General features: G+C 32.7%; 1 protein-coding gene across 1 annotated transcript in view; it reads left to right on the top strand.

The window, feature by feature from the left end:
• Positions 1 to 13,765, top strand: part of LOC114327199 (ATP-binding cassette sub-family C member 4) — a 194,685-nt gene that overhangs the window by 93,789 nt on the left and 87,131 nt on the right. Inside the window, exons 4-5 of the mRNA XM_050660972.1 lie at positions 4,107 to 4,310; positions 9,878 to 10,104. Coding sequence (XP_050516929.1) covers positions 4,107 to 4,310; positions 9,878 to 10,104 — 431 coding nt within the window. The remainder of the gene's footprint in view (positions 1 to 4,106; positions 4,311 to 9,877; positions 10,105 to 13,765) is intronic.

Genomic DNA, 13,765 nt, shown 5'->3' with positions numbered 1-13,765 from the left:
CCAAATCATAACAGTGTCGACATCGAAAAGGATGTTGATTATTTGGAGAATACGCTCGAAGTAGAAAATGGTATAAATGATAGGTATTGCTTTGGATTTCAACTCTCCTGTAAGTCAAATTAAATATATTGTCAAAAAGTATCAAAAACTCAGGGCAAATGCAACTTAAACTTAAGTGCTTGCGAGGCCGTAAATTGTAAGATAACTAAATGACTATGCCAAAATTAGATATGCCTACAAAGTGACATTCAACTTTCGAGATGCCAACATGATGATTAAGTGTAAAAAATGTTTTAACTATATTTTGCGACAATATAAAAAATCTAAATAATTGCAAAATATTAGATGAAGAATGGGTTCTGATCAGTAAATTTTGTCAGTATCTGAGAAGCTTTCAGCACTTTCTTCACTACTCGAAAAGGAAAAATATTGCACACTCCCATTGATGGTAAATGGAGTAAACTTACTTTTAGATAAACTGGAAATATTGGGTTCATGAACTTGATAAAAAAATTGATAGAGACGTTACTGCATTCAAGATTCGGGAGATCAAATACTGAAAAACTATAATAAAACTAATTGTATGTTATACTGTATAATTCTTATTTTGGACCCTCGGCACAAAGTAGAGGCATTTTACTCTTCATCTTGGGGAAAGCTTCTACAATCAGAGGCAGTACAAAAATTTGAAGAAATAGTTAAAGCTAACTTCTGTAATAAATCCCAGAATGATTTACAGAATCCAATACCAGAGCCAGAACTTATTCTGAAAAAAGAAGATAACGAACTTGATTTAGATATTATTTAGAAAGCTGATAATGATAACTTACTATCTTTGAACTATGAAATTGAAAAATACATAAATGGGCCTATACTAAATTTACAATCAAGATGCAGTAGAAGTAAACAAACCAAGACACGTAAAATTCTACTAGGGGCACTCCCGAATCATAATTTACAATGTATTACTGTGTTTTCAATTTTATCAATCAAAGGCAAAATAAAAATTAAATTAATTTTTTTTTTAAATAACGCGGGCACATAAATTTGATACACCCTGTATATTGAGCTGTAAATATTTATTAGAATTTAGTTTGGATGTAAGTGGATTTCTCATTTTAATGAGCTTTCCGATGAACCATTAAAGACTTTTGTGAATAATTAAAGTGAAAAGGACGATGTATTTAGATTTAAAATGAAAATAGATTGTTTATTACGAGAACTATAGAATCCACAGGTAGATGTAATTATCACTTTCTGGGAAAGTGGTTTAAAAAGAAAGTGTGGAATTTTAATCGTTGTGTCAACCCGAGTAAATATTGTAGAGTTTCCCCGAAAGTAATTAAGGATGGTCGGAATAATTTTGAAAATGACGTTTTGTTTGTCGAATGGAAAAGATTGTTTCTGATTCTTGGCAAGTTGGAAGGGGAAAAGTGGATTGGATGTGAGAGAGTTTGAAAAAGAAGGCAGTATGTTATTTGGCAGCGCTGAGGAGCGGTCGACGTTTTGGTGGATAAGTAGTTAGCAAGTACCAGTGGTTTGTTTGATAGTGGAGAATAGTGTTGAAAAGTGGAACGAGAGACAGATCAAATTGAGACGAAATACCTCTTTGATTCTGTATTATTGTGAGAAGGAGAGCAGAGAATTTTTGGAGTTTTGTTTGAATCGAGTACGTGTCAAAAGAGGCCCGGCTTGTTGGAGAATTGGTGCTGGTATGCTGATAGTCTTGAAGCTGGAGAACGGAGAGGGCTTTGAGGAGTAGCCTTTAACATAGTCAACGAGGGAGAGCTGTTTTTGGGTCACGAGAAGACATCAGAGTGAGTGAAGAAAAAGGTCAGTCAACTTATGTGAAAGATATTTTTATGTTCGGAAACTAAATTTTGAGTAAAAAGCATATGAATTAAAATTCCAATATTTCTAAAAGTAAATAGGAAGTATAGCTAATCTTGCAAATACATAAATTTGTTTTGTTTAGTTTGTTTTACCAAAGTCATCGGGAACAAACCGATAAATTATTTTTTTAACTATAATAAATTTAAATAATAAAAATTTCATTCGGACATCTGTGTCCACGGGTTTTAGATTTGATAGATTTTAGAGTATTGATGTTGATAAGTAAAAGACAATTCTGTATGTTTATTTTAATATTTTGCTTTATTTCTTTTCCCTATTTTATCCCGATTAGGATCAACTAAGAGATACTGAACCCACGAGAGAAGATAAGTATAACGTGAGATAATTTGGATTTTTTTAATAGTATAAAAAGGCACCCTGAGATTTTTATTCATTTTTTATGTATGATTTGCGACAATTAAATAATTAATCAAATAAATAATAATTAATATAAAATTAATAAGAAGCAGATCATAACAGTATATACATTGTAAATCCCAAATAATGATTTCCAAAGTTTACACATTTTAAATTATGATTCGGGATTACTCCTAGTAACATTTAACGTGTCTTTGGTTTTGTTTATTTCTACTGCATCTTGAATGTAAATTTAGTATAGGTCAGAAGATTCTGAGAATATACTTGATTGGTGGAGAAGACACAAAAATATCTATCCGTCATTATCGAAAATGGCCAAGGATTTTCTGGAAATGCCAGCAACATCTCTACCTGCGGATAGACTATTTTCACGCGCAGCTTTAACAAAAACAAAGCCAAGAAATCGGCTGGGCGTTGACTCCATTAGAAGTGTTATCTGCTATTCATGGCTTATCAATTCCGATTTTAAAAAGGTGCCAAATTTGTTATTTAAAATAAAATCTAGTTTGCAATTTTATTTTCAACAGGATTAGGTAAGTATCATTAATTATTATTTTTAATTTACATTTTTGTAAATCGATTTAGCAAAAAAAGTATCAAATAAATTAAAATATGTTATGTTATGTCAAAATAATGTTATCTTTTTCACTAATAGATACGTTTTAGAGTTTTCATTATTAGTCAAGGTATTTCAAGATTTCTTGTTTTTTTGAAAAGTATTCTTGACAAGTATATATTGGTATTGACATAAAATTTATTGTCTTGTCTTGAAATCTAAAATTACTTCTTGTCTTGATCTTGTCTTGAAATCAAGAAAAGATCAAGACAAGATCTTGAAATTTTCAAGAAGTTGGCGACCCCTAATTTCAAACGAAAACATTTATTTAAGACAAAATATACAGTGCGTCCATAAAGTAAGGCATAAATTCATTATTTCGTAAACCGGCGACTTTACCGAAAAATCCCGAAACAGGTCGATTTTTATTTTTAAATTACAATTTTTTGGTATATATATCATACTAGTGACGTCATTCATATGGGCTTGATGACGTAATCGGTGATTTTTTTAATTGGGAATGGGGGTCATGTGATACCTCATTTAAAAGGGTATTCAATTATCTATTCATTTATATAAACATTAACATAACTGTTTATACAAGGTGTTCAAAAAAATTTTTTAATAAAATTTTTTATTGAGACAAAAAGAAGGATGCATGTAAATTATTTAATTCAAAATACATTTTACTGTTGTCAGAAACAGGAAAAACATTTTTATTTGACAAATAAATAAGCAATATTTAAATCGCTTAAATTCAATGTTAAAGCTGCCACCCACCTGCCTCTTGTCAATTTGAACATTTCGTATAAGAGAAAATCAATGTTTATTTTTTAAATAAAATATTTTCGTGTTTTCTGACAACAGTAAAATGTATTTAGAATTCAACAAATTACATGTACATTCATCTTTTTGTGTCAATTAATTTAATTTAAAAAAAAATTGGACACCCTGTATAAATAATTATGTTAATGTTTATATTAGTGAATAGAGAATTAAATACTCTTTCAAATGAGCTATTACATGACCCCTATTCTCATTTAAAAAAATCATTGATTACGTCATCACGCCCAGATGGATGACGTCACTAGTATGATATATATGCCAAAAAATTGTACTTTAAAAATAAAAATTGACTTGTTTCGGGATTTTTCCTTAAAGTCGCCGGTTTACGAAATAATGAATTTATGCGTTACTTTATGGACGCACTGTAGATTCAGATATTAAATGATATTACTATGTTTTTTTTTTAATTTTTTATTACTGTTATTTTTTTTAGGTTTATTCAACCAAGAGCACTTAGTAAAGTGGTAGCGTACTACGCTCCCAACCAAACAGATGTGACAACAAAAGATTTGTATATATATGCTTCCCTAGTTGTAGGTTTAAACGTATTTAGTGTTATTTATAACCACAATTATCAACAATTTACTACAGAAGTAGGTATAAGAGTGAGGACTTCTGTAGCTGCACTAGTTTACAGGTAATTATAAAGAGAATTATTGTACTATTCCAATATAGAGAAGGCAAGATTCATAATGACTCGAAGAAAATAACCAGACCCATAAAATACTGGCCAGAGTTTTATAGACGCTGACTCAGCGCCCCCACATTAAAATATTAAATTCCTGCTTAGTGTAACGAGCTCAAAATTTTTAATTTGCGGAATATGAAAGCTCATAAATAGCTCATAAATCAGCGCTATTTGTTTTTTAATTTTTGCAAGTGGGGGGGGGGGCAGTTCAACAGGGTAACTTAAGCAAACTGAACATAGACACCAATGATATTAACGAGCACTGCCTGGTATTGACTAAAATATTGTCTACTAAAACCGTGCAAAGAAATACTGAAGACTTCCGCACAAAGAAAAGAGGAATGGATGAACGACGAGATATGATGAAACACCGGAGAGAATATAAGAACAAAGATAGCAATAAATACAGGAAGATCAACACGATATAAGAAAGATGATAAAGCAGGCAAAAGAAAAACACTTTGAAGATAAATGTAAAAAGGCCGAGGAAGAAATCAAAATCTAACTGGTTAGTCCAGTCGGGTTAGACGAATAACAGGCCTAACCTTGCATTAGGAGCTGCCCTAAATTTTATTTTTCTAGTCTTTAGGGAGGGTCAATATTAGTATAAATTTAAAATCTCGACTGAATTCCACTGTTGCGTTAGCCGTTATCTTGATTTTAAACGAGAACCGTTTTTGCTCAATATGTCCGCCATTTTCAATTTTTTGACAAAAAGTGTAAAAACTGAAATTGTTGAAAATGAGATTTTTTATAATTTCATTTATTATAATTTTTTTCGTGCGGTCGATATTTTCCGAGTTATGAGGGGAAAACAGTGAGAGTTGGAGCATAATTATTGAATTATTGAATTATCTCGTTTATTATTAGTTTTACAACAAATATGTACCTACACAAAAATGAAGAGAATTAAATTCTACATAATTTTGGTCTCTTCCATTTTTTTGCTAAAATTAATATTTAAGGTAGTACGTATGCGGTAATAGCGCGAGCTTAAGACCGGATTGATTTTATAGCAATTGTTTTTGTTCAATATCTACGCCATTTTCAACTAAAATTGTTCAAAATATAATTTCCTACAATTTGTTTTTAACAATTTTTTTCATGTGGTTGATATTTTCCGAGTTACATGAGAAAATAGTAAAAAGTGGTGGGGAGAGCATAATTAATAAATTGAATTTTGTTTCCGAGCTGCCCCAAATTTTATAATTCTATCCTTTAGGAGAGATCAATAGTAGTGTAAATTTAAAATCTCGACTGAATTCCTCGGTTGCATTAGCCGCCATATTGATTTTAAATGAGAACTGTTGTTGCTTAATATCTCCGCCATTTTCAACTTTTCGACATAAATGGTAGGAAAGAAAATTGTTGGAAATGCAATTTCCTACAATTTCTTTGGCACTATTTTTTTATACGATCAATATTCTCCGAGTTAAGGAGGAAAATAATGGAAGCGGAGGGGGAAGCATAATTATTGAATTGTCTCATTTATTATTAACTTGACGACATAACTGTACATAAACAAAAATAAAGAGAATTATATTTTATACAATTTTTGAAACTTCCAATGAAACATCAACCAAACTAAATATATAAAAGACATAAAAGACATTATATACATTAAGTTCACTTAATTTTATTAACTAGCGGGTTTTATTTGTTGAATTTTTCTGTCGATATTTTAAGTTTTATGTCAGCTAATATATCGTGATGTTTCAACAATTTTTTTTTAATTTTGGACCCTGTTGGGGGGAATTTTCCCATTTCCCCCCTTGTAAACCCGCCACTGGTTCTCTCGAAAAATTGTAGTAAATCGTAATTGCAACAATTTCAGTTCTTACACTTTTTGTCGAAAAGTTGAAAACGGCGGAGATATTGAACAAAAACAATTGCTACAAAATCAATCAGATCTTACGCTCGCACATTTACCACATACGTACTACCTTAAATATTGATTTTATTAAAAAAATGTATGGCATCAAAATTGTATAAAATTTAATTCTATTCATTTTTGTATAGGTATATATTTGTTGTAAAACTAATAATAAACGAGATAATTCAATAATTCAATAATTATGCTCCAACTCTCACTGTATTCCCCTCATAACTCGGAAAATATCGACCGCACGAAAAAAATTATAATATATGAAATTATAGAAAATGGCATTTTCAACAATTTCAGTTTCTACACTTTTTGTCAAAAAATTGAAAAAGCGGAGATATTGAGCAAAAACGGTTCTCGTTTAAAATCAAGATGGCGGCTAACGCAACGGCGGAATTCAGTCGAGATTTTAAATTTTTACTAATATTGACCCTACATAAAGATAAGAAAAACAAAATTTAGGGCAGCTCCTAATGCAAGGTCAAATGCTATCCCGACTGGGCTAGGTGCACTTCTGGATAAACACGAGACTGCTATTACTATAAGCAACGAGCAAAAGTACTTGTTAACGAACAGCTGTCAGAGGAAATTTAAATTAGACGGGGGTGAGACAGGGATGCGTACTGTCGCCAGTTATTTTTAATGCCTACTCGGAAGAGATCCTAAAACCCTCTTGAGGGTGAAACAGCTGGAATAAAAGTGAACGGAGTTCCCATTAACAACATTAGATATGCGGATGACAATGTCATCTTAGCCGAAAATATTGAAGGTCTTCAGAGACTGGTGAATACGACAATACGGTCTAACAATGAATATCAAGAAGACAAAATTTATGAGAATATCTAACACGCAAAGAAATAATGAGAATCTCCTCATAAACGGAACCATTGTCGAACGAGTAGACCAATAGACATATCTTGGAACAATGATCAACTCCACAAATGATTACTTCAAGGAGACTAAAATTAGAATAGAAAAGGCTAGAGTGAATTTTAACAAAATGAGAAACTTGCTCTGCACAAGAGTTCTAAAGTTAGAGCTAAGAGTAAAGTTGGTTAGGTGCTACGTTTTCTCGACTTTGTTTTACAGAATAAAAGCTTGGACCTTGAATGCGGCATCAATGAAAAACTGGAATCATTCGAGTTGTGGGTGTATAGAATTCTAAAAATATCATGGATAGAACACGTCACAAACACAGAGGTTCTGAGAAAGATGAATAAAGAAATGAAAATCTTAAATACCATCAAAACAAGAAAATTAGAATATCTCGGACATATTACACGTGGAGATAGGTACAACTTGTTCCAACTTATTATGCAGGGAAAGATTCAAGGAAAAGAAGCATAGGGAGACGCAGAATATCGTGGCTGCGCAACCTGGGAGGATGGTACGCATTACATCAAATGATTTTTTCAGAGCAGCCGTCTCCAAAGTCCGAATAGCTACGATGATTGCCGACCTCCATCGTAAGAGCCGTAAAATTAAGCGCGAAAATGGGTCCCACGGTGAGTGTAGTGAATGGCCAGACTGAGCTGTAAAATATCGCGCAGAAACATCGAACGGGCCCATCTTCGGCGTCGTGTCGCAAACGAGTGGACCTGGGTCCAAATTTGTAGCTCATCTAGCCACAACACTGTATTTACATCTCGTGACACGCCGTAATTTACATTCCCGTCTGGCCGTGCTTTTTACTTCAGCAACTGCCGGTTCATTTTACAGCGTTTACTGCTCTTACAGCGCCATCAATTATCGCTTGTCTAGCCTTAGCCTAAAGCTAAGGCCACTCGGGCGATAATTTACGGCGCCATAAGAGCAGTAAACTCATTGGTTGACTAACTCCTCCACCAATGGTAGATGAAATAGGAGTTAGTCAACCAATGCCTCGTCAGGTATACTGTTTATCCTTACGGCGCCGTAAATTATCGCCCATGTGGCTTTAGCCTTAAGATGCTCAGCCTTATTTTCCGCTGTTCTGCCGTCCTCAAATAAAATAAACTTAAAACCGAGAAATCGAAGTTTTTCTCAGGACTCTACAGTGGGAAAAATGAAAGATTACCCACCAACGATTACATCAATCACTTAGTTTGTATTTGCAGTCTTTTTCTATAACAAACGTTTGTTATTTATAAAAAAAGACAGCAATTAAAAAATAAGCGATTGATGTGATCGTTCATGGGTAATCTTTCATTTTTCCGACTGTATATGTTTTGACAAGTTTTTAACGCAAGACATGTTCTAATGATAGTTGAACATTATTTAAAAATACATTCTTAATAAAAATCATGTTTTTATCAAAGCTGTATATAAAAAGTCATATACCGCGTTTTAATTGAGCGGCGGACATACATATTACTGGATCAGAAATAGTGCCGTAACTGCATTTTATTTACAAATAGGATTTTTTACAAGGAAGGATAGTTACCAAAAAAGAAAAATAAATAGCTAATAATTGAGAGGACCAGATGCTAAGGGGTACAAGTGACAAAATATTTAAGAATGAGTTAAGCGCATAAAATGATACTAGATAGTAGTAAGAATTTAGTGACAATAAAAAATTAGTAAGGTACTTAAGTGGCAAAGAGAAACAAGTGCAAAATTTTAAACAGAGAGATACAAGTGCGAACGTTTTTTTTATTATTTTTTATTATTATCCCGATTATTTATAGCGTTCTTCGCCTTCCGGTTCCCAGTTTCCAGCTTCGTCGATCGTTCCATTCGCCAGGATGAAGATTCCTTTCCGACATTGCCTTCTGAATGCCGCCTAGCCATGATTGATTTTTCCCAGGACGTTTTTTTTCCAAATTTTAAATATTTTGAATGAAAATAAATACTAACTTTACAAAAGCTTTTACAATTAGATAAATAAAAGGTATAAAATTAATTCAAAATAAGTCCATAAGTGATTAATTCGCTATAGAATTTACTATGTAAATTTAATTTTGACTTCGTTTTTCTCAATTAAACCATTTTGTCACTTGTATCCCTTAGCATCTAATCCGTTCAATTGTTTATTATATACGCAAAATACCTACATGTCAAAAATGTTCAAAATACGAGATCGCAACACGAGTCTCGAAAAAAACGCGGTAAATGCGCTGTGTTCAGTTAAAACGCGGCAAGTATATGATACTCGCTAGCACATACCGCTTTTTAGTTGAGTACTCTGTAGATATCGCATTTTAATTAAGCAACTATTGAAATTTAGCATATACGGCATATTCCAATTTGTTTTTTTTTATAGTAAATAAAATGATACGACTTTCGCACATTGCAGAAGCATAAGTATGGTCACAAGGAAACCATATATAGAAAAAATGCGATTTTAAATTTTTTTGCAGATACCGCGGTTTAATTGAGGACGGCAGTGTTATTCTCGCACAAATTTCTTTACCCCCTCAAGATTATCCTATCCATCAATCTCCGAATTCGTATCGAAGTTATATAATAAAAACTTATGGTAATAGCGTAGATAATCTCAATTATTCTCTTGTACTTTTGGATGACTGACAAAGTTATAATTAATTGGATATTCACTTTCAAACGTCATAACTTTTGTAGATGGATATTAATTTGTAGCTTAACTTATCTGTAATATTTAGCATAAATGATATTGGTCATTTTAATCTATTTGTAGGAAAGCAGTGAAGTTGGGGCCCAATGCTTGGAATCACGTAACTGTTGGAAAAATTGTAACGTTGATAACGAAGGATGTGTTTGCATTCGAAATGGCATTGATATTTGTGAATGATATGTGGATCGGTGTCATCCAAACAATAATCATCACAGGAGTTATATTTAATAGAATACAATGGTCTGTGTTTGGAGGAATTGGCTTTTACATGTTGACTATCCCATTACAATGTAAGTAGAAAAATGGATTAAATTTTGGAAATTTAGTATTGAAGTTTGAATATTGTCAATATAATATGGTCACTGTAGGCATCTGCTCTTCTGTAGCTTTTACAATCAGTCACGAATCAGTTAGATTTTCTGTCAATGAGAATGTGGTCTATTCGGCCGAGGAAGACATGGATGGACCAGATCCAGGATATAAGGGAAAGTAGACACATGAGTATAAGGGATATGAAGAACCTGGCCATCAATAGAAGCAATTGGAAGAAGTGGATAAAAGGCGGAACCCGACATCCGACGCCCTGAAGGGCACTAAGGATTATGATAAAGAAGAAGTTTGACTATTGTCAATATAATATGGTCACTGTAGGCATCTGCTCCTCTGTAGCTTTTACAATCAGTCACGAATCAGTTATGTTTGCTGTCAATGAGAACGTGGTCTATTCGGTTTCTCGTCTTCCCATAACAACATATCCAGGTTACTTTATATACATCTTTATGATCCAATTGTGTTCTTGTTATCTTAAGATTATATTTCGGTGAACACTCTATTAGGTTTCCTACATTGTCATTACTTTCTTTATGCAGACTTTTATAACGTGTTATATTCATATAGCTATCTTCTCTTCCTGAAGTTAATAATAGAATTCAAAAAACGATGAACATATACTATGCAATGGGCAATAAATTCCTAAATAAAAAGAAATGACAAGAAAAAGAAAAATAAATGTGTTTAAGTCAACATATAGGCCTGTATTAATGTTTGACTAAGGGTCGTGGATACTAACAGAACAACAATAGAGTCAAATATCTTCTTCTTGATGTGCCTATCCGTGACGAATGTTGGCGATCATCATTAAAATCTTCACTTTATCTGCAGCAACGCGGAAAAGCTGCACAGATGTTGTGTTGAACCAGGTTCTGAAGTTCTTTAACCAGGATGTTCTTCTTCTTCCTGGACCTCGCTTTCCAAATATTTTTCCTTGCAAGATGGCTTGTAGGAGGGCATACCTGGATTCATTTCGCATAATATGTCCAAAATATTCCAACTTTCGAGATTTGATGATGGTTAGTACTTCTCGGTTCTTTCCCATTCTTCTAAGAACCTCCTCATTTGTGACCCGATCAGTCCATGGATCCATCATCAGAGTAAAATATAGGGAGTAGAAATAAAATACCTTAGACCAAAAAGTTACCAAAACAGATAGACTGCGGGACACCTAAGTAAGAGAAGGCAAGTAAGAGAATTTATAAAAAGAAAGCAACTCAGTTGGTATGGTCACCTTCAGAGAATCGATCATACAAAACCGGTGAAAGAAATTTGGCAGGTAAAAATGCAAAGAAGAAAGAAGAAAGGTATACCACAACAAATATGGGATAGAACCCTAGGAAAAATATTCGAAACAAGTGAACGACAGGTAAAGAAGCAAGGACGCTGTCCAGAAACAAGAAGTAATGAGTCAAATTTTTACATAATATAAATTTATAGGAGAATATTGGTTAAGTTTAAGATTACGTTGGATATTAAATATCTTCTCTTCCTGCTTTCGCATTCATATCTCTCACAATTGCTTTTATGTCATATTTTGGTACTTTTTCAATTAGCTTACCGAATTATTCATAGAAGTTATTTTGGTACTTCCATGTATTCCTCTTCTCTCTTCTGTATGCGCATATGCGTTAGTAATGCTAATTTTTCTATGTTTTATTTTTTATTCAATTTTAAATAGCACAGTTTTTGCTTTGAAAGCAGGGCTGCTTTATCCATTAGGCAATATAGGCAGCTGCCTAGGGCGCGGGCGGCACATTATGAGAGTTCGGCACAAATACTGTACAAGAAATATTTGTCTATAAAAATTATGGATCTGGGTTCTGTCATTAAAGAGTATGAAGCTCTTTCAAATTACTTTAGCGCAAGGAAGTCAAAAAATTGTGCCCAAATAAAACATATAAAGAAATAAGAAAGAGAAAAAGAAAAATTCAATTTGACGAGGGGGCCGATGATGAACTAAACTTTTCGGCTAGTGATGAGATGAAAATCCACACATTCTATATTATAATCGACACTCTGATAAGAGACCTGAATAGACGTCTGGAATCTTATCGACTTATTTACCAAAGTTTTCGTGTTATTAACAGATTTTCCAAAATTAAGCAATGAAGAAATTATTAAAGAAGCTGAAAATTCGGTACAAAATAAAGACGACCAAGATACATCATTCATGCATGAATGCATTCGGAATGCATTTGGATACCACAATAAAATCACCAATTGACATATATTGACATAATATATCTTAATATTTAAAGAGAGTTAGCGCAGTAACTGAAGGTGGATATGAGCTATTACCTCCTATTTCGTTGAACCTCCATCGATTTGCATGAAAATTGGTGAGTCGTTAGAGGATATCTCAAGGAACAAAGGTGACATGGTGTCAACTTGCGCTTTTACCTTGGGAGTTTATGTCACCCCTTCTCGGGAGTGAAAATTATTTTATTAAAAATATCCCCAGAATCCGACAAAGGGAAAATTTGTTACGTAAAGTTATTAAAATAAATCAAAACTTTTTGAGTTATTAAAGATCAAAGATTTTAATTTTTTGTGAGACAAATGCATGTTTTTAACCGATTTTTCATAAATAACTCAAAAACTATAAGATTTTACAACAGGGTTATTAATACTACCAAAATTGAATATAATAAAAATGAAGTAAACTCCTTACTGAAAAGAACTTTTAATGTTAACTAAATGTGAGTTATATGTAATTGAATGTATATTTTTTTCGCCGAGTACCCAAATCTAAGTATTCAAGCTTAAATAACGGGAAAATTATGCATTTTATAACATAACCTTATTAAACATTAATTTGTCAAACTACTTTGAAATATCTATCAAATGAGCACCCGAACAAGTTGATAGCATTAAAATGTATGCACCAAATATTTTTCAAAATTTATCTTTTAAGAATTTTTCCAACAAAGTTGGACCTATAGTTTTATATACTTTTATATAAAAAAAACCCTATAGTTTTATATAGTTATACAGGGTGTCCCGAAAAGATTGGTCATAAATTATACCACACATTCTGGAGTCAAAAATAGTTCGATTGAATCTAACTTACCTTAGTACAAATGTGCTCATAAAAAAAGTTACAGCCCTTTGAAGTTACAAAATAAAAATCGATTTTTTTCAATATATCGAAAACTATTAGAGATTTTTTATTGAAAATGGACACGTATTATTCTTGTGGCAGGAACATTTTAAACCAAAGTTATAGTGAAGTTTGTCCACCCCATAAAAATTTTATGGGGGTTTGGTTCCCTTAAACCCCCCCAAACTTTTGTGTACGTTCCAATTAATTCATTATTGTGATACTGTTAGTTAAACACAACGTTTTTAAAACTTTTTTGCCTCTTAGTATTTTTTCGATAATCCATTTTTTATCAAGATGCGGCTTCTTTTTTAATATATTTACATAAACATTTTATGGAGGTTTTGTTCCTTTAAATCCCCGAAACGTTTGTGTACGTTCCAATTGAAGCGTTTTGACATGTCTGCTCATATGGGAACAAGGAAAGACTATCTATAGAGATACTGGGGGGTAAGAATGGGGCTAAAGAAGAAGAAGCAGACACATAAAGCCTCGTTGCGGGACGGCAGCTCATTTGT

This window comes from Diabrotica virgifera, chromosome 9, assembly GCF_917563875.1.
Source record: "Diabrotica virgifera virgifera chromosome 9, PGI_DIABVI_V3a".
Classification (NCBI taxonomy): Eukaryota; Metazoa; Arthropoda; class Insecta; order Coleoptera; family Chrysomelidae; genus Diabrotica; species Diabrotica virgifera.
This window is presented reverse-complemented; position numbering and strand designations above follow the sequence as displayed.